Source organism: Balaenoptera acutorostrata, chromosome 10 (assembly GCF_949987535.1).
Source record: "Balaenoptera acutorostrata chromosome 10, mBalAcu1.1, whole genome shotgun sequence".
In the NCBI taxonomy this organism is placed as follows: Eukaryota; Metazoa; Chordata; class Mammalia; order Artiodactyla; family Balaenopteridae; genus Balaenoptera; species Balaenoptera acutorostrata.
This window is the reverse complement of record NC_080073.1, coordinates 31,517,734-31,541,384: the sequence shown is the minus strand read 5'-3', so window position 1 is coordinate 31,541,384 and position 23,651 is coordinate 31,517,734. Positions and strand designations below refer to the sequence as shown.

At 41.4% G+C, this 23,651-nt stretch overlaps 1 protein-coding gene across 7 annotated transcripts in view; it reads left to right on the top strand.

The window, feature by feature from the left end:
- Positions 1-23,651, top strand: part of PXK (PX domain containing serine/threonine kinase like) — a 75,766-nt gene that overhangs the window by 28,857 nt on the left and 23,258 nt on the right. For all 7 annotated transcript variants that reach the window (XM_057554160.1, XM_057554159.1, XM_057554166.1 and 4 more), the window contains 9 exons: positions 6,194-6,380; positions 15,720-15,797; positions 16,305-16,378; positions 17,103-17,177; positions 20,139-20,243; positions 21,029-21,130; positions 21,592-21,753; positions 22,185-22,302; positions 23,560-23,638. In XM_057554160.1, the coding sequence (XP_057410143.1) occupies positions 6,194-6,380; positions 15,720-15,797; positions 16,305-16,378; positions 17,103-17,177; positions 20,139-20,243; positions 21,029-21,130; positions 21,592-21,753; positions 22,185-22,302; positions 23,560-23,638 (980 nt within the window). The remainder of the gene's footprint in view (positions 1-6,193; positions 6,381-15,719; positions 15,798-16,304; positions 16,379-17,102; positions 17,178-20,138; positions 20,244-21,028; positions 21,131-21,591; positions 21,754-22,184; positions 22,303-23,559; positions 23,639-23,651) is intronic.

Below are 23,651 nucleotides of genomic sequence, written 5' to 3'. Positions count from 1 at the left end.
GGATGGGGAGGAGGGTTTTATTCCCTATTTGTTCTTTCTTTGGGGATATAAAGTTCAATCTCCATGACTATTCAATTATAGCCTTTTTAATATAATAGAATTTTATTTTTGCATCAGTGTAATTTTCCTTTTTAAAATGGGTACTTTCACTGTGCATCTTATTTCAAATGCAAATATCCACATGTATTGATGTTGGCTTGTGCTGGGCAGGATATGGCCAGACAGCACTTCAGTGGGAGGTTTTTCTGGATCCAAGTAAACAAACAGAAGAAAGCACATACAGCTTTTTGGCAACAAAATAATTTCAAAACAACCTCCATAAAACAGACCAAAAAGATTCCAAAACCACAGAATAAAACTGTGACCATGAATTTCAGTGTCTGATTACCCTTCTGACAGATAAATGAGTTCCTGCTGAAAAAAGAGAAATACAATACACATATGCAGAGTTGTCTGAGTCCAATAGGAAACATACCTAAGCAAAAAAAAAAAAAAAGCAGGATGTAAAATTATACATGCAATATAATAATTACATTGAAATGTTTAGAAAAAAAGGTTGGAAGGAAATATGCCAAAATGTTAACAATGGGGATCCCCAGGTGGGAGGCTTATGGGTTATGTTTTTTTCTGGTTCTTTATACTGTTCTGTACTTTCCAAGTTCGGTACAAGAAAACACATGCAAGCTATGTAAGTAGAAAAACAAAAAAAGCTGTACTTTCCCAACTTTTTATAGTGAGCATATCTTGTGGTAACAGTGAAGAAAAATCACCACCTTATTTTAAAGGCACCATCAAATTGGTGACCATTTAGGGAGATAGCACGCGACACAGAAAAAGAAGAAGGAGCTGCAGTGATGGGAACTGGCAGGGAACCCTCAGACTTGGCATGGGACCCAGCCTCTGCCCCTTACCAGCACTGAGACCTGGCCTCAGTTACTTCCTCTATCTATCCTCTCTCCCCATCTGAAGCCAAGGGGTTGAACCAGATGACTTCTCAGGTCTGTTGTAGCACAGATATTTTGTAATTTGGTTGTACTGCCCATTGTTGACGTAGGAGAGACTCTACTGAACACTGGGGGGAAATGGGGACAAATTAGGGTCTGTTGAGAGCTTAGAACTCCCTAGAATACTCCCTAGAATGTAGCTGAAGACAATTTGCAGATCGCTAAGGTCTGATAACAGAAATGAGAGGCTAGTAGATTCAGAGTTAGAAGGTTTTTCCTCCAGACAAAAAGCTAGTTTTCTTGAAACTGATAGAGTTTGACATGGAATTTAGAAGCTTCTGCTAGGCTAGCATGGGTCAGATTATGGGCTCCAGACCCCAGTTTGGCTGTTATCCCCCCTTTGCTTTGTCACTCTGCAGGTGTTATGAATGGAGGAACTTTGGGGACTTCTCTGCTGGCCTTCTTGTTCTCTTTTCCTTTATACAAGCAACTCAAGAAGGGAATCCATAGGGCACGTTGAAGAGGGAACAATAAAAAATGGGATGATTGGCTTGAAGCCATCCCTGTGGAGGTGTCTAGGAAATCACTGACTTAGTGGCTTCATCACTTTATGTGCCAGTACTCTCTCTCCCTCCTTTCTAATTAGTCATGGGAGTTCTGAATTTTATATTCTGTGACTGGTAAGCATTTGAGAAATTCTGGGAGGAAGCTGAAAGAGAAGTTTCTCTTGAATGTTAATCTCCTTTCAAAGGCAAGATTTTATTTTATTTTATTTTTATTTATTTATTTATTTTTTAGTGAACTTAAAAAAAAAATTATTTATTTATTTGGCTGCGCCGGGTCTTAATTGCAGCACACGGGATCTTTGTTGCAGCATGCAGGATCTTTTAGTTGCCACGTGCGGGATCTTCACTGTGGCATGCGGGATCTTTTTAGTTGTGGCATGTGGGCTCTTAGTTGCAGCATACGGGATCTAGTTCCCTGACCAGGGATCGAACCCGGGGCCGCTGAATTGGGAGCACGGAGTCTTAACCACTGGACCACCAGGGAAGTCCCTCAAAGGCAAGATTTTTTTTTTTTTTAAGATTTTAAAATAACACACACAGCATAGTTTTAATACTTTTAGGAATATTTATTGTGAGATCTTAAACCAGGGCAGGAAAACACCTCCCATCTGTCTAGCAGACTGACATGGCAGGGACACTCTAATCACAGCTGTTGGCAAAGAACTCTGTTTCACCTGTTGATTTGGAAGAGCTGATGGGATGTCTGGGCAGATCAATACATTTTCCTAAAGAGAAATAAAGCATGAAAAAAAAGATTGGTTCAAGCTTGGAGGCCACAAAGTGTGAAACAGATAGCTTATCAAATTCATGAATGAAAAACAACCCCCCCCCCCAAAAAATAGCCCTGTTGGGGTTTGAATCCGATGTTGTCAGATGTGACTGTCCATTCTGAGTGATGTGAGGTTCAGCTGGGTCTGCTCTTGGGCAGGTAGTACAGGAAAATGTGCTGATATTGGCTGATAGTAATTTTTTTAAAAATCCTTGTTGTGTATATGATCACTTTGATGAGCAAAAGGGTTTTTTCTCTTTCTTTTTTTTTAATTGAAAAAAGTAGTAAATGAGAAATGTTAACATTTCATAGTATAGAAATAAAAATTAATTCACCAACCCACTCCCAGAGGTAGCTATTCTCAAGCAGGTAGTGTGAGTCCTTTTAGACATTTTTGGTGCATATATAACTATATGCCTGGGCTTATACACACACACATACATACACACACGAATGAGATTATATCCTGCAACTTAGTAAAGGAGTTTTTAAAAGAAATCAGTTATGTTTTCAGTAATATATTACTTTTGATTCCCCTATATTACTCAATGCTCCTGAACAAAAATAATAATAAAATGATTGGCTTGGATGTGTGCTAGCTGAGTGATGTGCTTTCTTCATAAGTATGCTTTGTATTTAGCTAATAAAGGAACTGCTGTTAGGTAAAGCCTAATTGTATGAGTGAGGAAAACAACCTGAAATTGAAGTGTGTCATCTGGCAATGAATTTTGCCATGGTTGAAAATTCACTCTAAGTATGTTCTGACATGTTTTCATAAATATGTTGGAGAAATAGGCAATTTAGAATTGTCAGCCAACCTTTTCATCTTGCCCAATATCAAGTTCAAGGTCTTCAGCATTGTTTGAAAAATACAACAGAGTGGAAGAGGCTAAGTTAGGTTCGTTCACATGGGTGATTTAGATGACATGCTTGTCTGAATTCAAGATGCCCTTCTCTTTAGACCTTCCCCTTGATCAGTACACATGCCACTTGGACAGCTCTAATCTACGTACAAGTGTAGACTAGCAGTGCTCTTTCAAAGCAGTTTTGCTCATTAAGATACCAATCTGACACTTTGTTTTTTTAAGTTTAAAAAATAGATTCATAGGGAATTACCTGGCAGTCCAGTGGTTAGGGCTTTGTGCTTTTACTGCCAAGAGCCCAGGTTCGATCCCTGGTTGGGGATCTACGGTCCTGCATGCCGCTCAGTGTGGCCAAAAAAGAAAAAGGACTTATAAAGTTTTTTTGTTTTTTGTTTTTTTTAAATAAATTTATTTATTTTATTCTATTTTTGGCTGCATTGGGTCTTGGTTCCCGCGCGTGGGCTTTCTCTAGTTGTGGCAAGCGGGGGCTACTCTTCGTTGCGGTGAGCGGGCTTCTCATCACGGTGGCTTCTCTTGTTGCGGAGCACATGCTCTAGGCGCCTGGGCTTCAGTAGTTGTGGCTCCCAGGCTCTAGAGCGCAGGCTCAGTAGTTGTGGCGCACAGGCTTAGTTGCTCCACGGCATGTGGGATCTTCCCGGACCAGGGATCGAACCCTTTTCCCCTGCGTTGGCAGGTGGATTCTTAACCACTGCGCCACCAGGGAAGCCTGGGACTCATAAAGTTTTAAATGATCTGGAAAATGATAGATTGAGCACCTGCATTTACTTTTCCTCTCTCCCAAAGCCACTCTAAAACAACAGTAAATTGATCTTATACACACACACACACACACACACACACACACACACACACCCTCAAGGACAAATAGAATAGGAGAGGAGAAAACTACAACAAAAACATTTGAAACTGAAAATCCAATGGATGAGAGCTAACTAATTAAGCAGATATGGGAAGGCAGAATTCTGAGATGGCAGTGAGGGTGGCTAACTCCACTGGGTCCCGATTTATACCACAGAACCGCCAAAAGATTTAGCAATTGACAGCACCAGCTGCTGCCTGCAGCCTGGGCTGAGGTCAAGCTAAAATCAGGAGTTGAAAGTATGTTTAAGCAGTCAGATCACCAAATCTCCCCATCTGAGCAACTTATGGCTGCTCTTCTCCCTCCAGTAGAAAAACTGAGTTTATTCCCTGGAGAGGGTAGAACAGTCTTTGGACTGGAGAATGCAGGCATAGTTGGAAAATTTACATAACAAACAGGAGACCTGACTACTCCCCACCCCTGCCCCCAGCTAAGCCCTCTTCTTCCTTTCAGCTCCCAGAATACTGGCAGTCAGATGTAGACCCTCCAAGCAGGAGACTGGAAGATTCTTTTGGGAGGATCTGTCCAGCCTAAGAGGAAAGAGCTAGAGAGAGTGAGGTCACAGGTTCTTAGAAAAATTGTCTTTTATAATCTCAGAGAGATGAAAAATTGCATTACATTACATCAGGATGCTATTAAGGAAAGAAAAGTATTTAGAAGTAAAAAAGATAATAGTAGGAATGAAAACTCTTTAGAAGGGCTGAAAGATAGAGGAAATATCCCAGGGACAAAATGTTTAACATAGGTGGAAAATGGGAGGGAAAAGATAAGAATAGAGGACCAGTCCAGAAAGTCCAACATTGGAAAACAGGAGTTCTAGAAACAGAAAGCAAAGGGAATGGAGGGGAAGAAATAATGACCTAATACAAGAAAATACCAAAGAATGTAAGAATATTAGTTTCTAGATTGAAAGGGCTGAGTACTCAGCGCAGAGAATGAAAATAGAGCCTCATAAAGGCACATGGAATTCACAAACCGAGGTCAAAGAGAAGATCCTAAAAGCTTCCAGGGAGAGAAAAAAACCAGAATCAAGAATCTACTGCTTGAACCTTTAACAGCAGCACCAGAAACTAAAAGACAATAATGTAGCTCCTAAAAATTCTGAGGAAGAAATATATTTCCAACTTAGAATTCCATATCAAGACTCGTTATCAATCAAGTGTGAGGGTAGAATAAAGACATTTTTTAACATACAAGGTTTCAAAAAATTTATCTCCCTTGCTCCCTTTATAGGAAGCTGACACAGGGTATCTCCACCCAAAGTCAGGGAATTATCTAAGAAAAGGGCAGGTATGGATATAGAAATGGGGTTCAGCAGGAGAAAGGGCAAAAGCTTCCCCAGCATGATGGTGAAGGGGGGTCCCAGGATGCCAGCTTTGCAGCAGGTGTAGGGACCACCAGTCCTGCTTGGAGCAGGTTGGTGGGTTCTGGAAGGTACTCCTCAAGAAGATAAAATTGATACATCTTTGTGTCTGAGTGTGTTGAGAAAAGGCTTAGGCGGAGAGTTTGGAGTTGAATAGAAATCTTAAAAAGACTACTAATTGACAGAAAGGAATAATAAGCATGTCCTTTGGCTCAGTTGTGAATATCATTTACCTAATGTAAATATGAATATTGCACTAAATAAAATTATAACATCACTATATTAGAAGGAGTAGTAATAGAACGTGTATGGAATGAGATTAGGATGGTGAAAGAGAACTTAATCCTAATCTTCCATAATTAGAAACTTACAGATAATGCATAAAAGTGAAAAATCAAGACATAACAATGTGAACATTCCCCTATTCCAGAAGATCAGCTGAAAGAGTTGAATGTGACTGCCTCTGGGGAGTGGGGAATGGATATGTCACCTGTTGCTGGGGTGGTAGGAGCACTGTGGGACTGCTAGTAATAATAAAAAAAGAACTGTTTGACTCTTGAAGTGATGTTCATGTATATGTTTGATAAAAAGAAAACCACATTACAAAATTAAGTTTTAAAGTTGCTACGCTGAATAAAGCATTTTATCAATTCTCAGTTGTTACAGTTTTTCACATTTTTATAGTATGACAAATTAGGATGCATCCTAAAATGCCTTAGACCTAATGAAATATGATGGCTCAGGATTCTGATAATGTATCTTATTTGGGGATGACATGAGTATAATACTTTTTTTTTTTTAATTAAAGATTGCAGGCCTAAGTCTACCTCTTCCTCCCAAAAAATTGATTGGTAACATGGATCGTGAGTTCATAGCTGAGAGGCAGAAAGGTCTTCAGAACTATCTCAACGTTATCACCACAAATCATATCTTGTCTAATTGTGAGCTGGTTAAGAAGTTTTTAGATCCAAACAACTATTCTGCAAGCTATACTGGTAAGTAGAAGGATCTATCAGCTACAGTCCCGGGACAAAAGAGGCACTTTTCTTTGCTGGAGATAATATACGTGGGAGAAATTCTCCTTCCAAATGGGGAGATGTGTACATCTGTTACAGGGTGTTATTCATTTACTAATAATTACCTGATTGTATTTTTACCATAGATATATAAGAAGAAAATTGTTCTAAAATGTTTGTGATGTCTGTTTAGAAAAATATGGAGGAGAACTTATTGTCTATGTACAGAGTCTTGTCTTTATTATTTTCCCTGACAAAACAGAGAGTAAATAGTCCACAATAATCTATACAGTAATCTCAATTTGATTTGTATTTGGCTCTGTTTTTGTGTTTACAGTATATACTATGCCTGGTTTTTCTGGGAATTACTTTAAACACAACAGTGATCCAGAAGTGTTCTTTCTGTGTCTTCCCAGTTGCTCGCTGAAATCTACTCTGTGCAAAGCCTAAAGAAGAGGTAGTTCTCTTCCAAACCTTCCCTGGGTCAGGGTGGCAGCCAGGGACCTGAGTTGGAAAGGGTGCCAGTCACACACAAAGCTAGCATCAGTAATGTAAGCTCACTGTCAGTAGAATGAGTGATTAAATATTTAATACACTCTGGTGTGGCCTTGAAGAGACCAATAGAAACTGTTGTAGAACTGAAGCAGTGACTAGAATTCAACTGGTTTTTTAAAGCTAAACCATGCTTAGAGTCTGAGTGGAACTCTGGGTATTATTAATAAGCTGATTTCCTTGCTAAGAGAATAGATTGTTTACAGACTACATTTTAGGTCCTCAGAACGCTGCTTTTGAAGTAATTGGAGGGAGACCCTTATTTCTGTGTCAGATAGAGGGAAATAGAGGACTACTTGTCAGGCACCAAACTTTTCTGCATAATATAATCCACCTGGGGAGCTTTAAAAACTCCTGATGCCCAGGCTGCATTCATGCCAATTAAATCAGAATCTCTGTGGATTGGGTTCGTAATTTGTAAAGCTCCCCTAGAGATTCTAATTGCCTCCGAGTTTGACAACCACAGTTAGAACTTGCTACTGACAGTGTGGTCCTCTGACAGCAGCACTGGCATCACTGGGAGCGTGTCAGTAACGCAGGATTTAGGCCCCAGCCTAAACCTAGAATCAGGATGTGGTTTTAACAGGGTTGCCGTGTGGTTTGCATGCATATTAAAGTTTGAGAAGCCTTGTCCTAGAACATACCTGCCATCTTCTAATGGAAGTGCCTGTAAGAAAAATGCGTTTCTAGAATGCAATCAAGTGAAGGAAAGTTAATTTCAAACTCACATTTACTGTAAGTAACAATGAATTGTTACAAGGCTTGCATCCTTCCCCCACGTGTTTCTCGGTTCACATAGGAGAAAAGGGGCTCCCAGGACAGTTCGCATTTTTTCAGAGTAGATCTCGCTTGGCTTTCATTTCACCATGCTTTATTTACCTCACTTGTTCTCAGAATTATCAGATCATGGGCCTTCTGGATTGACTTTTTTTTTTTTTCTTAATTTTATTTATTTATTTTTGGCTGAGTTGGGTCTTCGTTGCGGTGCGCGGGCTTCTCATTGTGGTGGCTTCTCGTTGCGGAGCACGGGCTCCAGGCACGTGGGCTTCAGTAGTTGTGGCACGTGGGCTCAGTAGTTGTGGCTCACGGGCTCTAGAGCTCAGGCTCAGTAGTTGTGGCGTACGGGCCTAGTTGCTCCACGGCATGTGGGATCTTCCTGAAGCAGGGCTCGAACCTGTGTCCCCTGCATTGGCAGGTGGATTCTTAACCACTGCGCCAGCAGGGAAGTCCCTGTATTGATTTTTATCAAGTCAGTCCCAACCCAGCCCTCTTCATTGGTTTATCCACATTTTTTCCTGAGGGTGTCTGCTAATGTTCTCCTAGGGCAAGCATCAGGGTGTAGTGCACACGTGATGATGCCATTCATTCCATAAACCTTGACTGTCTGCTCTGCCTATGCCACGTGCTGGGTGCAGGGCTGGGTGTTGGGGTGCAGGTGTGAAGAAGTTGTGCTCCCTGTTCTCAGGGAGCTTATACCAGAAGTACCTTGAGTTGCCAGGGGTCGGAGCTAGCAGGGATCTTGGAGCAGACGTATCAGAACTAACCCTCTTGTTTTATTTCTTAGTGTTATTTTTTTGTTTTTGTTTTCCTTCCAGTTTTATTGAGATATAATTGACGTACAGCACTGTATAAGTTTAAGGTGTACAGCATAATGATTTGACTTACATACATTGTGAAATGATTATCACAATAAGTTTAGTGAACATCTCTCATCTCATAGAGATGCAAAATTAAATAGAAAAAAAATTTTTCCTTGTGATGAGAACTCTTAGGATTTACTCTCTTGTTAGCTTTCATATATAATGTACAGCAGTGTTAATTATATTTATCATGTTGTGTATTACATCCTTAGTACTTATTTATTTTATAACTGGAAGTTTGTACCTTTTGGCCACCTTCATTCAATTCCCCATCCCCCTAGCCCCTAGCCCCTACCTCTGGTAACCACAAATCTGATCTCTTTTTCTATGAGTTTGTTTGTTTTTGAAGAATAATTGACCTACAACACTACATTAGTTCCTGTTACACAACACTGTGATTGGATGTTTCTATACATTTCAAAATAATCATCATGAAAAGTTGATGATGTCAACTTACGATATGTCACCATACAAAGATATTACATAGTTATTGACTGTATCCATCCACGTGGTTGCAAATGGCAAGATTTCATTCTTCTTTGTGGCTGATTAATATTCCATTGTGATACTTAGATTGCTTCCATATCTTGGCTATTGTAAATAATGCCACAATGAACATGGGGGTGCATATATTTTTTTCTAATTTTCATTTTCATTTTCTTCTGATATATACCCAGGAGTGGAATTGCTGAATCATATGGTAGTTCTACTTTTAATTTTTTGAGGAACCTCCATATCATTTTCCTTAGTGGCTACACCAAGTTACATTCTCACCAGCAGTGCACAAGGGTTCTCTTTTCTCCACATCTTTACCAGCACTTGTTTTTTATTTGTGGTCTTTTTGATGATAGCCCTTCTGATGGGTATGAGCTGATACCTCATTGTGTTTTTTTGGTTTTTTTTAAATGAAAGCTTCTTTCTTTCTTTCTTTCTTTCTTTCTTTATTTTTGGCTGTGTTGGGTCTTCGTTTCTGTGCGAGGGCTTTCTCTAGTTGCGGCAAGTGGGGGCCACTCTTCATTGTGGTGCACGGGCCTCTCACTGTCGCGGCCTCTCTTGTTGCGGAACACAAGCTCCAGACGTGCAGGCTCAGTAGTTGTGGCTCACGGGCCTAGTTGCTCCGCAGCATGTGGGATCTTCCCAGACCAGGGCTCGAACCCGTGTCGCCTGCATTGGCAGGCAGATTCTCAACCACTGCGCCACCAGGGAAGCCCATCATTGTGGTTTTGATTTGCATTTCCATGATGGTTAGTAGTGTTGAGCATCTTTTCATATGCCTGTTGGCCATCTGTATGTTGTCTTTGAAAAAATGTCTATTCAAGTACTCTGCCCATTTTTTAATAGGGTTGTTTGGTTTTTTGATGTTGAGTCGTATGAGTTCTTTGTATATTTTGGATATTAACCACTTGTCAGCCATATTGTATGCAAATATGTTCTCCCATTCAGTAGGTGGCCTTCTTGTTTTGTTGATGGTTTCCTTTGCTGTGCAAAAGCTTTTATGTTTGATTAGGTCCCGTTTGTTGGTTTTTGCTTTTTGTTTTTCCCTTGCCTGAGGAGACACATCCAAAAAAATATCGCTAAGACCAGTGTCAAAGAGCTTACCACCTATGTTTTCTTCTAGGAGTTTTATGGTTTTAGGTCTTACATTTATGTCTTTAATCCACTTTTTAGTTTATTTTTGTATATGATGTGAGAGAGTAGCCAGTTTGGTTCTATTGCATGTAGCTGTCTAGTTTTCCCAATACCATTTATTGAAGAGGCTGTCTTTTCTCCTTAGTGTATTCTCGTCTCCTTTGTCGTAGATTAACTGCTCATAGAAGTATGGGTTCATTTCTGGGTTCTCTATTCTTTTCCTTTTTTCTCTGTTTGCATGTGCATATGTGCACGTGCATGCCAATACCATACTGTTTTGATTACTGTAACTCTGTAGTATACTTTGAAATCAGGAGGATGATACTTCCAGCTTGTTCTTCTTTCTCAAGATTGTTTTGGCTATTCAAGATCTTTTGTGTTTCCATACAAATTTAGAATTATTTCTTCTAGCTCTGTGAAAAATGCCAATGGTATTTGATAGGGATTGCACTGAATCTGTAGATTGCCTTGGGTAGTACAGTCATTTTAGCAATATTAATTCTTCCAATCCGTGAACATGGTATATCTTTCCATCTGTTTGTGTCCTCTTCAATTTCTTTCATTAGTGTCTTAGAGTTTTCCAAGTACAGGTCTTTTACCTCTTTAGTTGGACTTATTCCTAGGTATTTTATTCTTTTTGATGTGATTGTAAATGGAATTGTTTTCTTACTTTTTCTTTCTGATAGTTTGTTGTTAGTATAAAGAAATGCAACCAGCTTCTGTATATTAATTTTTTTTTTAATTTTTATTTATTTATTTATGGCTGTGTTGGGTCTTCGCTTCCACGCGAGGGCCCTCCCCAGCGGCGGCAAGCGGGAGCCACTCCCCATCACGGCGCGCGGGCCTCTCACCATTGAGGCCTCTCCTGTTGCAGAGCACAGGCTCCAGACGCGCAGGCTCAGTAGTTGTGGCTCACGGGCCCAGCTGCTCCGCGGCATGCGGGATCCTCCCAGACCAGGGCCTGAACCCGCGCCCCCCGCACTGGCAGGCAGACTCCCAACCACTGTGCCACCAAGGAAGCCCCCTGTATATTAATTTTGTATTCTGCAACTTTACCGAACTCATTGATGAGTTCCAGTAGAACCCTCTCATTTTATACATGAGTGGCCCCCCCAAGAAGGGCCTTACCTAGGGTTGCAGGTTTGTATGATTGTACAAGTGTCCAGTGTCTGAATGTTTCCCAGTTGAAATGCTCCTCAGCCCCTGGAAGGTTGTCTGATCCCTGTATTTCCTTCTATTGTACTTCTCTCACATGCTGCTCTTGTCCTGATCTTTCCCCTCTCCCAGCATGACAGACAGTCAGGAGTCCAAAGCAGATGTGGGCAGGAGTATAAGAAAATTGTCAGAGACTCCTGCCAGAACTCAAATGCTCAAGAAGCTGCTGCTATTTAGAGGGCACAGTCCTGATGAAACAGTAAGGGATGGATGCTGTTTTCAGAGAAGTGCTGATTTATTTCCCCCTTTGCATGAAATGTCAGAACTTGTCTTTCCTCTATGCTGACTCACCAGCAGCCTCAGGAAAGGGAAACCCAGGCCACCTCCTCCACACCGTCTTAATTGAGCCATTCCCCGAAAAGCCAGACAGACTTGTTCAGGTTTCCCAAAACTTACAGCGTGGCTCCCTGCATACCTCAAACTTCTGGCACTTCCCTAAGCAGAGCCAGTTTCCCTTTAATATGGATAACGTCTCTACCTCTCATCAGTTTCCAAATGGTCTGTGCTCACCACCCAGCTTCACTGCAGCAGGATTTGAGTTCTGCATTCAAATGTGGCCGAAATCACCGTGCTCACATTCCTGCCTGTTGCTCTGACTGAGCCCGAAGGTGCTTTGTTGGAGGGGAACTGTTGATACCACCCGTTCCCCAGGGGATGGGTGAGTAGGAGCTCAGAGGACATCAGCAGCTGCCTCCTCTCCTCCCTGGGTCCCCAGCTTGGGATCGCTGGTCCCTTTTTTCTTTTTCTTATGTTTTCCTTATGACCAAATTCACAGAAGGGAAGTATAGGTCCTTGGTGCTTTGTTGAGGGCAGGTTTTGGGGTGTTCCTTTGAATTAGAAAGTCTAATTGAGGGCCAGCTACTGTACAGGGAAAACAGGTGTCTCCCGGTCATGAGGGGTTTGTGTTGGGAAACACATGCATGCACGCACACACACACCACCTTATTCATCTTGTTAGCAAGGTGCTTCACTGCACTGTAGCCGTCTTTCCACCGTAAACAACTCGGTAAGGAAGCTTTTAATGTCCATGCAGAAGTCACTTGGACCAGAAATCAAGAGGCCTGCATCCTGGTCCCAGCTTTGTTATTAGCAGCATCTCCACTCTGTAGGCCTTGAGGTCCCGACCTATAACACAGGAGGTGGGGGTGGGGAGAGTGGACCAGGTAGTGTCGAAGCTCTCTTCTAGTCCTAAAAGCCCAGGAATGCTATGAACAGGTCAGATAGTAGTGGACTCCAAGATGAGGGGAAGGAGGGAGTGAGAGAGGGATTGGGCAGGAGGGGAGGGTGGGAGGGAAGATGAGATTATATTCAGAACAAGAGCAGGATGCTTCAGAGAGGCTGGAGGCCCACATCCGCTGTGCAGGCCGCTGCAGTATCACCCGCTGTAGTAGTTTGGGGGATCTGGAGCCCAGTCGTGGGATGGGAGGAGTCAGTGTTTATTCCCTTTAGTCATCCCACGGGGCTGGGATCTAGGACGTCAAAGGCTGCACACAGTGGGGGCAGCTGGTACGTTCTGAGCTGAGAAGTCTGAGCTCTGTGGGAAACACAGGATGGAGTTGAAGGCATCGCTCTGCATTTCCTGTCTGGGGCTTGTTTATCAGCATCTACTGAGCGTGCAGCTTTTCCCATGTGTCAGTGCTAGAGAAATATAGGGCAAATGCCTTCCTTTTCATGGATTTCATGTTCTAATGGGAGAGAGTGTCCACATCCATTGAACATGTATTGAACCCTTAGTTCTTACTTCATCAACTATTTATTGAGTACCTTCTGTGTGCCAGGTGCTACAAATACAGCACCAAGGAATGAATAATCTCCTAATCCCATGCCCACCCCATGGCACTTCTGCAGGGAGATTGACAGGTGAAGACTGTGGCAGGTTAAAAACATGGCAGCACCTTGAGGGTGGGGGTCAGGGTGCAGATGATCCAGATCTGAAGATGGAGGAAGGCTTCCCAGAAGAGGTGATACCTACATGGAGATCTGTGGGGTGAGTAGAAGTTAGCCAGGCCAAGAGGCAAGGGCCAGTGCTCCCAGAGAGAAAGAAGTATTTTTGTATGGCTGTGGGCTCTGCCCTGTTTAAGATATTTCTTTCCAGCTAGAGTTCACAGTCTAGTGGGAGACAGTAGCCCTAATGTGAGACAGAACCCCATAGGAGAGGGACAGGTGTAGCACCAAAGTGTGCAGAGGAGGGAAGAAGGGAGGGAGTCCTGGCTAGGGGAGAAGCAAATTTGGGCTAAGCCTCAAAGGATAGATGGGTAGGAATAGAAAATGCCAAGGGGTGGAGGTAGGCCAGTCTTCAGGGGCCTTGGCAGGCAAATCTCAGTGAAAAGAGTGTGAGGCTCATACACTGTTGGGGGTAGAGACAGAAGGGTAAGGTAGAGCCAGAGCTAGAAGCTTGGTCTTGATTTGGGAAGGAAATGGGGCCCCAGTAAAGGCTTCTAAGCAGAGGAGTAGATGTTTAGGTTTGAAGTGTGTTACCTGAATCTGGGGAGAGAAGGGATTAATATCGGGAGCATGGTAGTCATGTGATTTACTTGGCAATAAATCATAGTTCAGAGGAAAGAAAATGTCCTGTCTACAATTCCCTGACCCCAAAGGTAAAAAAAGCTATTTTCTAGTCCTTAATTTGCCAATAACAAATCTACCGTATTCCACTTGCTTACAGCTGTTTCCCCCATTCCTAAAACAATGTATAATATATAGTAGCATACAGTAAACATTGTGGAATAATGATATTGTGCGGAATTATGAGTCACTGTTAGTTTTGAACCAACTGTCCTTTACAGCCTCTGAGAATGACATTGTATCCCATTTAGAAAATTATTTTTCATAATCCTTCTCAAAGTTGTTATGATTTTCACGTAAAAGAATATCTTTTTAAGTAGTTTATGTTCAAGTTATTTTGGAAATACTGAAAGCATTTTATACCCGCATTACCTCTAGAGGAGGTTCAGGGTCCCCAGTGTCGGTTATAAAAATTCATCTACTTCTGCCACTTCGAACCTCTCCAAATGGGTGGTCACGTTGGAGTAGTTGAAACAAATGTAAGTGGAGCCTGTTCTGTGTCTGTCATCTCATGTTCTCTTGTGTGTGGACAACACTGACACTTTACATATTGAGTCAGTAAGATTGTTTTCTTCCCCAAATCTCAATTCATAATGTACTGTAAAATATATCAAAATGATATTGTTTGCCTAGCTCTCGGCATAGTTAATTCCAGACTAGGTCATTTTGACACATGGAAAACATTTCTGCTAAATCCCTCGTGCCTGGAATGTAACTAATGCTAAGCAGAGGTGCAGTTCCACAATGAATTTGCAGGATTGCTGTTTGCTTTCAGGGATCCAGTGTGGCTTCATTCACTCACTACATTGAGGGAAAATAGCAAATTATAGATGTTGCTTTTTGCAGGAAATGTAAAAACACAGTTATTCTGATAATTTCTTTATACAGTGAACTTTAAAGAACTTCCTCTTTTCATTGTCTTCTTAGAAGGGGGAAACGTTCTCATGATAAACAAACACAAAGAGAAGGGTGGATTTTTTTTCCAGTAAGCAGGCGTACGGTAATTTCCCACCATAGAACCATATTGTTGCTGTACATGGATGTTTTTCTAAAACACTGGCTTTTATTTCCAGTATGTATATATTTAAGGCTAATCGCTTCTTTGTTGGTGAAAGCTATAATTTCATGAGGAATGAAGGTGGGATAAATATCACTTGGAGCAACATTTAATGCTATTCCAAGCTGAGCTTACCATACGCTTTGAGTTTTGTGCTCGGGTTGTTGTCTGGTGCATATATTGAATTCTTGGGTTAAGCCAACTAGTTTGCATATTTTAGATCTTCCAGTTTAAGTAATTATTCCATTAGTAATTACTTTCTTTTCTTTAATAAACTTTTTATTTTGGAATAATTTTAGATTTACAGAAAAAATGGCAATGATAGTACAGAGTTTCCATATACCCCTCACCCATTTTGCCCTAATGTTAACATCTTTTGTAAGCATGGTACATTTGTCAAAACTAAGGAATTAGCATTGGTACATTACTATTAACTATAGTTTTATTCAGATTTCACTAGCTTTTCCATTAATGATCTTATTCTATTCCAAGATCCAATCTAGAATCCCACATTTTATTTAGTCTGTGTTCATTTTTTTATAATTAAGTTTTTCAAGAAGGTCATAGACCATAAGAATTTCATTTGCAAGAATAATATCTTAAGCGTATGGCAGTATCCTGATAATGTTTGACTAATGAGTTTCTAAAATATCTTTGCAGAGATTGCCTTACAACAGGTTTCCATGTTCTTCCGATCAGAACCAAAGTGGGAGGTGGTGGAACCATTGAAAGACATAGGTGAGAAACTGGCATGCCCATTCCGTTAAGAAAGATCAGAGAACTGGGTTCTTTGTCATGCTTTCTTATAAGTATCCCAAGGAAGTTTTTATGCAGGTGAAATGCATAAGAAATGCAGGTGATTTGTTTTTCTTTTTGCCTCCGTACTGTTTGAGGATGCAGTCCTTAAGTTTTATTACTTAATGAATCTTGGTTAAAGCTCCATCTGAAGATTTGGATGGTAGTAACTAATAGTTTCAGAACCATCATTCATTCTTGTTTTATCTTTTTCACTAAATCTAAACTGAAGTGCTGTTTTCCCTTTTCCATGAGTAGAGTAATTTCTTTGCCTTTCTTTTTTTTAGTTCAGCTTTTACCATGTCAGTATTACCAAATAGTTGTTTAATGGTGCCTATATAGCTATGAATAATATTTCCAAAATTAATTTTTATTAATTACTTGGTCACCAAAACATATCAGTTGGTGTAAAATCATGTAGCTATAAACACATCTCTGCTTTTATGACAGGTTGGAGGATAAGGAAGAAATATTTCTTGATGAAGATTAAAAATCAGCCAAAGGAACGGCTAGTGTTAAGCTGGGTAAGCTAGTTTTTTTTACTTCAGGCTCATTTCAAGGACTTCAGATGGGTTTATGAAAGCAGATATTGACAAGAGAATTACAAAATTGTATTGTGCTCCTGAGTGATGTAAAGGCCTCCTTAGTCACACATCAAAGGAGAGTCATTTAAGTCACTTTCTTATGCATTTGGTAGTATTGATGTGATTATATTTGATCAACTAGTAAACATTTGGAAAAAAATGCAAACAGTTTAAAATAGTTCTCTGGAACCTCTTTAGGGTTGACAGTTTGGCAGTTTGTTTTAAAGAAAATACTTGGGTAATACTTTGTTTTATCTATCACTTTGAGAGTTCTAGTGATACACTTGATAAATGGAATTAGGTAAGATTACAGTTAAGTCCTAGTATTTGTATGTTTATATGCTATCTCTCCAGAAAGGCCGTGAGACAGCAAGAATTAATGTGGTTTTCATCTTTGGTTTACAGTTATATATTTGGACAGATTAAAAAAAGGGAAAGACTCGCGAATTCCCTGGCGGTCCAGTGGTTAGGACTCCCGCGCTTCCATTGCAGGGGGCACAGGCTCAATCCCTGGTCGGGGAACTAAGATCCCGCAAGCCATGGGGCGCTGCCAAAAAAAAAAAAAAAGAAAGAAACATGAAAAAAAGGAAAAAGGAAAGACTTATAAGGAGTTTTTCTTTTGATGACCAAGACAGCACCCTGATATTTCTTCCCATGTTTGCAGGCTGACCTTGGTCCTGACAAGTATCTGTCAGATAAAGATTTTCAGTGTCTAATCAAACTTCTGCCGTCCTGTTTGGTGAGTACAAGTCCTTCTATTATTCTTGGTGCCGATGAGAGATTCACAGTGTTTTCTCATGAGTGACCATGGACAGAAGAGCTGGAAATAGTCTCTAGGCCTGAGAATGGAGAGGTACAGTGGATTTCATTTCAGACTGAGAGCGCTCAGGGCTACTCCCATAGATCAGAGGCCATTTAAATGACATTCATGACCTCTAGACAATCCATGACACATGTGGTAATGTAAATGTAGTTTTTGTGTTTTAAGCCAATACCAGAATAGGAAAGCAGCCACTTCTCTGAGCCTCTTGTTCTTGGTAAGGACGTTTGTATCAGTGAAAGAGCTGTTTCCAGCCTGAGAAAACAGAACTGATACAGTTTTAGGTAAACTGGATGAAGGATTCTAATCGAAGGCTTTCAGTGGAAAGAATGTCATGAGTGTATTTCAAAATATATGCAGAAATTTTTAAGGAAAAGAGTAATCTGGCCAGAAAATTGAGTTAGTGTTAATGTTCTTTATCTGTTTTATGCATGAGGATGTAGGACCCTTGAATGAGCACAATTATTCTGACCTGTCCAGTTGGGTTAGCAAGTTCATTCTTTTTTTTTTTTTAAGTTTGTTTGTTTGTTTGTTTGTTTTTTGGCTGTGTTGGGTCTTCGTTGCTGCACGCGGACTTTCTCTAGTTGTGGTGAGCGGGGTCTGCCCTTCATTGCAGTGTGCGGGCTTCTCATTGCGGTGTCTTCTCTTTGCGGAGCATGGGCTCTAGGCGTGAGGGCTTCAGTAATGGGGGCACGTGGGCTCAGTAGTTGCAGCACGCGGGCTCTAGCGTGCGCGGGCTTCAGTAGTTGCGGCTCACGGGCTCTAGAGCGCAGGCTCAGTAGTTGTAGTGCACGGGCTTAGTTGCTCCGTGGCATGTGGGATCTTCCTGGACCAGGCATCAAACCTGTATCCCCTGCATTGGCAGGGGGATTCTTAACCACTGCGCCACGAGGGAAGTCCCGGCAAGTCCATTCTTGAAGATAGAGTGTCTTGTCAGGCTAGCAAAACCAAGCTTTTAATGAGGTGTGATGCCTGGCCAAAAAACAAATGCTGTGGTCTTTGAGTTTGATTAGTTGTGTCACACAGGCTGTGAGCACCCAATTCTAAATTTCTTTTAATGGATGTGCTTTTTAAATAGAAGATAGTGCAGGACTTCTCTGGCCGTCCAGTAGTTAAGACTCTGCACTTCTGCTGCAGGGGGCATGGGTTCAGTCCCTGGTTGGGGGCACTAAGATCCTGCATGCCATGTGGCGTGGCCAAAACAAACAAACAAACAAACAAAAGTAAATAAATAAAAAGCTGGTGCATATTAATTACAGAAACTCAGAAAACACAGATAAGCAAAAATAAAATAAAACTTGCCCATAATTCCAACCAACCAGAAGTATGAACCAAAATGTCCAGTTGTTACTTTTCTAGAATTTTATATGATTATATTTGAAAAATTATATAGATATTGTTTTAAAACCTGATTTTTTTGTTGTTGTTAATGGTATACTATGAACATCTTTTATTGTTAATAAATATAGTATAATATCATTATTATTGGCTGCATTAGAATTATCCTTGGCTCTACCTCAGTTCACTCAGCTAATCTATTAGACATTTGGGTCACTTCTAGTTTTTTGCTCTTATTAAAAAAAAAAAAGCCATAGTGAACAATTTTGGCTAAACATTTGTACCCTTCCTTAATTATTTTTATAAGATAAATAGCTAGAATTAATTAATAAGTAATTGAAGGAGATTTTTTTGACACTATATAAATAGCCTGTTCTTTATCAAATCCACTAGTTTTAGCATTCATAGAGATTTTCTAATTCCATCATTCCTCTTCTATTTATTAGTTGGCATTCTACTGTAAGGAAGAGCTTCCTCTTCTCTCTTCTTTGTCTATTTATATCAATATGGACTCAAGGATTTTTATTGTATTCATTGGGTTTCATTTTGAGGTGATGAAAATGTTCTAAAATTAGATTGTGTGATAGTTGCACAGCTCTGAGTGTACTGAAAACCATTGAGTTCACTTTATAATGGGATGTGAATTATATTTAATAAAACCATTAAAATATCAGCAGCAATCGCCTTGATGTGATAATCAGGAGAAACTTCATGATCAATTTGCTGTATTTCCCTGGGCACACCCTTCCATCCCCCGACCCACTCAATCCCTGCTCATCAAGTCCTTGCACAGCCCAGCTCCCAAGGGTTTAAATGCTCATGGTACTCCTTTGAGCTAATGGACACTGTAATACCTGAAGCCAATTTGTCCATGTAACCAAAATTCCAGGTCATGTGAGGACTTTTCTTTCAGTCATTAAATAATTTGTCTTACTCCCCACCCCACTTTGTCGACATCCATTGCACACTCCAGTAGAGGGACAGGAAGATTCATGCTAGCTGCCCTGGAAAAGGGCCAAAATGCCGAAAGATGGCTGCTGTTGCTTGTTTCCTGGCTGTTACACTCCCTGGCTTGTCACTAAACAGCAGTGTGGAATGTTAGGCAAAGCTGTGAGTGAAGACACATTTATCCTGGTTCCCACTTGGCTGTTCTAGGATTTGGCTGTATTTCTTACCAATTTACGGAGGCAGAATATTAAAACCACTGTTCCAAAAATGCAGACTTTCCCTCTCTTGCACCACACTTTTGTCTGAACTGTGAGACTACTCGTACCAAAGTAGACACCTTCACTTGGAGAGCTTAGCTCATCATTTATCCACTTCCTTTTGTCACTATAGTTTACCTTCCTTCTCTCATCTAAAAAATGAATTACTATTTGACCATCTAATAACTTGAAAATGCCGTGTGTTCCGGGAATATTCTGCATTTATGTGCAATTAAACTATCGAGCTGGTACTTGACTCTGCATAACCAGATCCTGGATCTAAAAGGAGAGTAGATGCTGATGCAGATAAATGCGAATTTCTTTTTTGTTTTGGCAGCACCCTTTCATCTATCGTGTTACCTTTGCCACAGCTAACGAATCCTCAGCATTGCTAATTAGAATGTTTAATGAAAAAGGAACTTTGAAGGACCTGATCTACAAGGTACTTGTGGTGCAAATTCATGGTCATAAAGAAGTTCTCATGTCCCTTAAGAACCTTTTGTTCATACTTGATCCCTAGGCTTCCAGAAGCTAGGCCCTGAGGATTTAATTTTAATTTTATTTGGAATTAATTTTTATCTTAGCAATAGAAACTACCCAATTTGGCTAAAGAGCATTCCTTTCTCCACATGAGGGAAGGTTGAACATTACATGACTATATCCGTTACATTGTAGGCTGCTCTTAGGTCAGTTTTAAAGTTTATGACTTTGACTTAACAAAGCAATGTTGAACTATCTCAATAAAGCTGTAAAAAAAAATTAAAAAAAAAAAAACAATACTGAGAAACTTTACAAACTCATAGAAAAAGAGATCAGATTTGTGGTCCCCAGAGGTGGGGAAGGGGGCGGCGAGGGGGAAGTGGAAGAAGGCTGTCAAAAGGTATAAACTCACAGCTGTAAGGTAAGTAATATCAATAAGTACTAGAGATGTAGTATACAACATGATAATATAATTAACACTTCTGTATGTTAAAAAAAAAAAGCAATACTGAAGAATTCTAACAGTATACAAGACTTTGGCGTCTTCACTGGACTAGAGAAAGGCTGGAACCCAGGTCAGCCTCTTTCTGTTAACTGTGCAGACTGCTGTATTTAAAAGCCCACATCCTGCCAGCTGGACTCATCTGGTGCCCCCCAGCCTCTTAGCGTCCTGCTTGTTCAGGGAGGCCGTGTGTAGAATTCGACCAATCTACTGCCTTCTTATGTGCTCTTTGTTCCTTTCCAAAGGCAAAACCAAAAGACCCATTCCTAAGGAAGTACTGCAACCCTAAGAAGATTCAAGGCCTTGAACTCCAGCAAATAAAAACATATGGGCGGCAAATATTAGAGGTAAGAGTTATTTAATTTTTGTTTGAGTTGCGTTGGAATTTCACCCAGCCTCACCATACTCTTTTGGGAAAGATCTCAGGCAATATCCAAAGTAGTTTAAGTTGTCTGATGGCTTATAAACTGGTGGCATTGTCATATTTTATCCCAAAAAGCAAATATTTGAGACTAAGGCAGTAATTTAGATCAACACAGTTCCAAAAGCTTAGCTATTGGAAATTCCTAAGTTAGTGTCTGATTTAAGAACTTTATTGTGTGAGTACCAACTTTTGTGTTATTTTCGGTTGATCTTTATCTTGGTGCCAAGATAACTCAGCTATCTTGTTCAGTTTTTTTCTGGGAATCTCCCTAGTGACCGGTTTGGTTTTGTTTCAAAATATATTGACTGAAAAAGCAAAGTTTAACCTGTCTTGTATCTGAACGAGTTGCGGGGGGGAATGTGACCTCTACCTATTTTTTAATAGGTACTGAAGTTTCTCCATGACAAGGGATTCCCTTATGGGCATCTTCATGCTTCCAACGTGATGCTGGAAGGGGACACTTGCCGGCTGCTGGACCTTGAGAATTCCTTGTTGGGCCTTCCTTCCTTCTACCGATCTTATTTCTCACAATTCAGGAAAATCAATGTAAGTTGCTGAAAGTCATGAAACAGCAGGTTTATTTTTAGGTATAAATTATCCCCATGGCAGGATGCATGATCTGCCACTGTAAGAAATATGCACTAAGCAGTGACAGGTACAGTTGGGGTAGGCATGCCTCTTGGCGCTGTTCTCCCACAGCACTGCTGTATCTCCGAGAGGCTAGTTGAGGTGGTAGCTGGGACAAGGAGGGCATAGAACCAGTGACTGGAATACCATGGAGGGTAGGACCAAGACCTTTGGTCAGAGCAATGCTTTGTGAGCTTTTACAAAAGGCTTTGGAATTGGGTCATCACTACCGGTTGTGAGTGGGGTTGCCCCTGGGCCATGTTTCTTAGTGGAAGCCCAGGGCAGGAGGCTTGGGATTCACAAAGCCAAAGCAAAGGCCAAATATGCCGCTGCTCTCTTTTCTTCTGCAGACATTGGAGAGTGTGGACGTCCACTGCTTTGGCCACTTACTGTATGAAATGACTTACGGACGACCGCCAGACTCAGTGCCTGTAGACTCCTTCCCTCCTGCACCGTCTATGGCTGTGGGTCAGTATGGGGTGTGGAGGGGCCTTCTGGGCCCTCGTAATGTGCAGAGCTACTCACCCTCTTTCCAGAGTCCAGGGAAGACCCAGAGGAAGTTGCTACGTTCCACAGCCAGAAAGTCTTACTCGTATAAAAGTAATTTGAGTGACTTCCTTAAATGCATTTCCCTGAAAATTCAGAGAGCTTGTCTATTTGTCAGGCTATCTGAAACCTCAGGGGACATTTTACAACATGCACTAGAACTTTGGAAGCAAGAGGATGTGAAGAGAAGCATAGCCAGACTGAGTCTGATATAGAAGCAGGAGCCAGGAGCAGGCAACTTGCAGCCAGTCTTGCGGACTCAGGCAGGTGTCAGGAGTCAGACCAAAGCTGGAGAGAGACCTGCGAGGACAGCCACAGGCTAGACACGTGGTAGAGGAGAGCCTGGCAAGCCCAGGGCTAGGAAAGGCAGACAGGAATGCAGACACCTGGCACCTTGGATCCAGGAGCTCTTCTAGCATTACTGAGGGGGCTGAAGCGAGTGCGGGGATGGGTGGGCACCTGTAAGAAGGGATGTGAGGACTGATGCAGAGTCATGCTGGGACCCTTTCATCCCCTCCACAGCCAGCTCAGAACTCACTGCCAGAGCAGAGGGAGGGGAGGGCAGGGCAGGTCTTGGACCACTGTGCCTCCCAGGCATGCGGGGCAACCCTCCACCAGTGTTAGCTTTGTATCAAAGGAGATGGTTCCAGAGAACAGGCCCCGAGACTTCTTTGGGTTGAGTTTGAACAGGACAGCTGAAACTGAACAGTTACCTGCAAGTAGAAAAATCTGGCTGCTTTTGTTTACATCATCCAAGGTGTGGGCTGGTGCGATACTAACAGTTGGCATTTCGTGTGATGGTTTTGACTAAAAGCAGGCAAGCAGAGGAATGTCGCTCAGGTTCAGAATTTTACTTCTGTGTAGTGTTTACTTCTCTTTTCAGAGGGCAAACATATTTGTGGATGATACCTTGAATCCCTCCTCCAGTTATCTCTGGAGTATATTTAGCTTTCTGTCAGCATGCGGCTCCTGAACCGTTTCTTTTGAGGCGTCAGTGGTGTCAGTGTTGCCAGCATCCGCCTCCCCGGCACGTGTGCCATCTGTCTGTGCGTGAAGAGTTTTGACACTGTCCTGATCAGCCCGCAGACAGTTGTTGCAAAGCGGTGTCAAACTTTTCATCACCAAGCGGATTTGCCAGCATGTCCTGTGGAACTAAAATGTGTATCTGTTCATTTCAAGTGGCCGTGTTGGAGTCTACGCTGTCTTGTGAAGCCTGTAAAAATGGCATGCCCACCGTCTCCCGGCTCTTACAGATGCCGTAAGTCAATCCC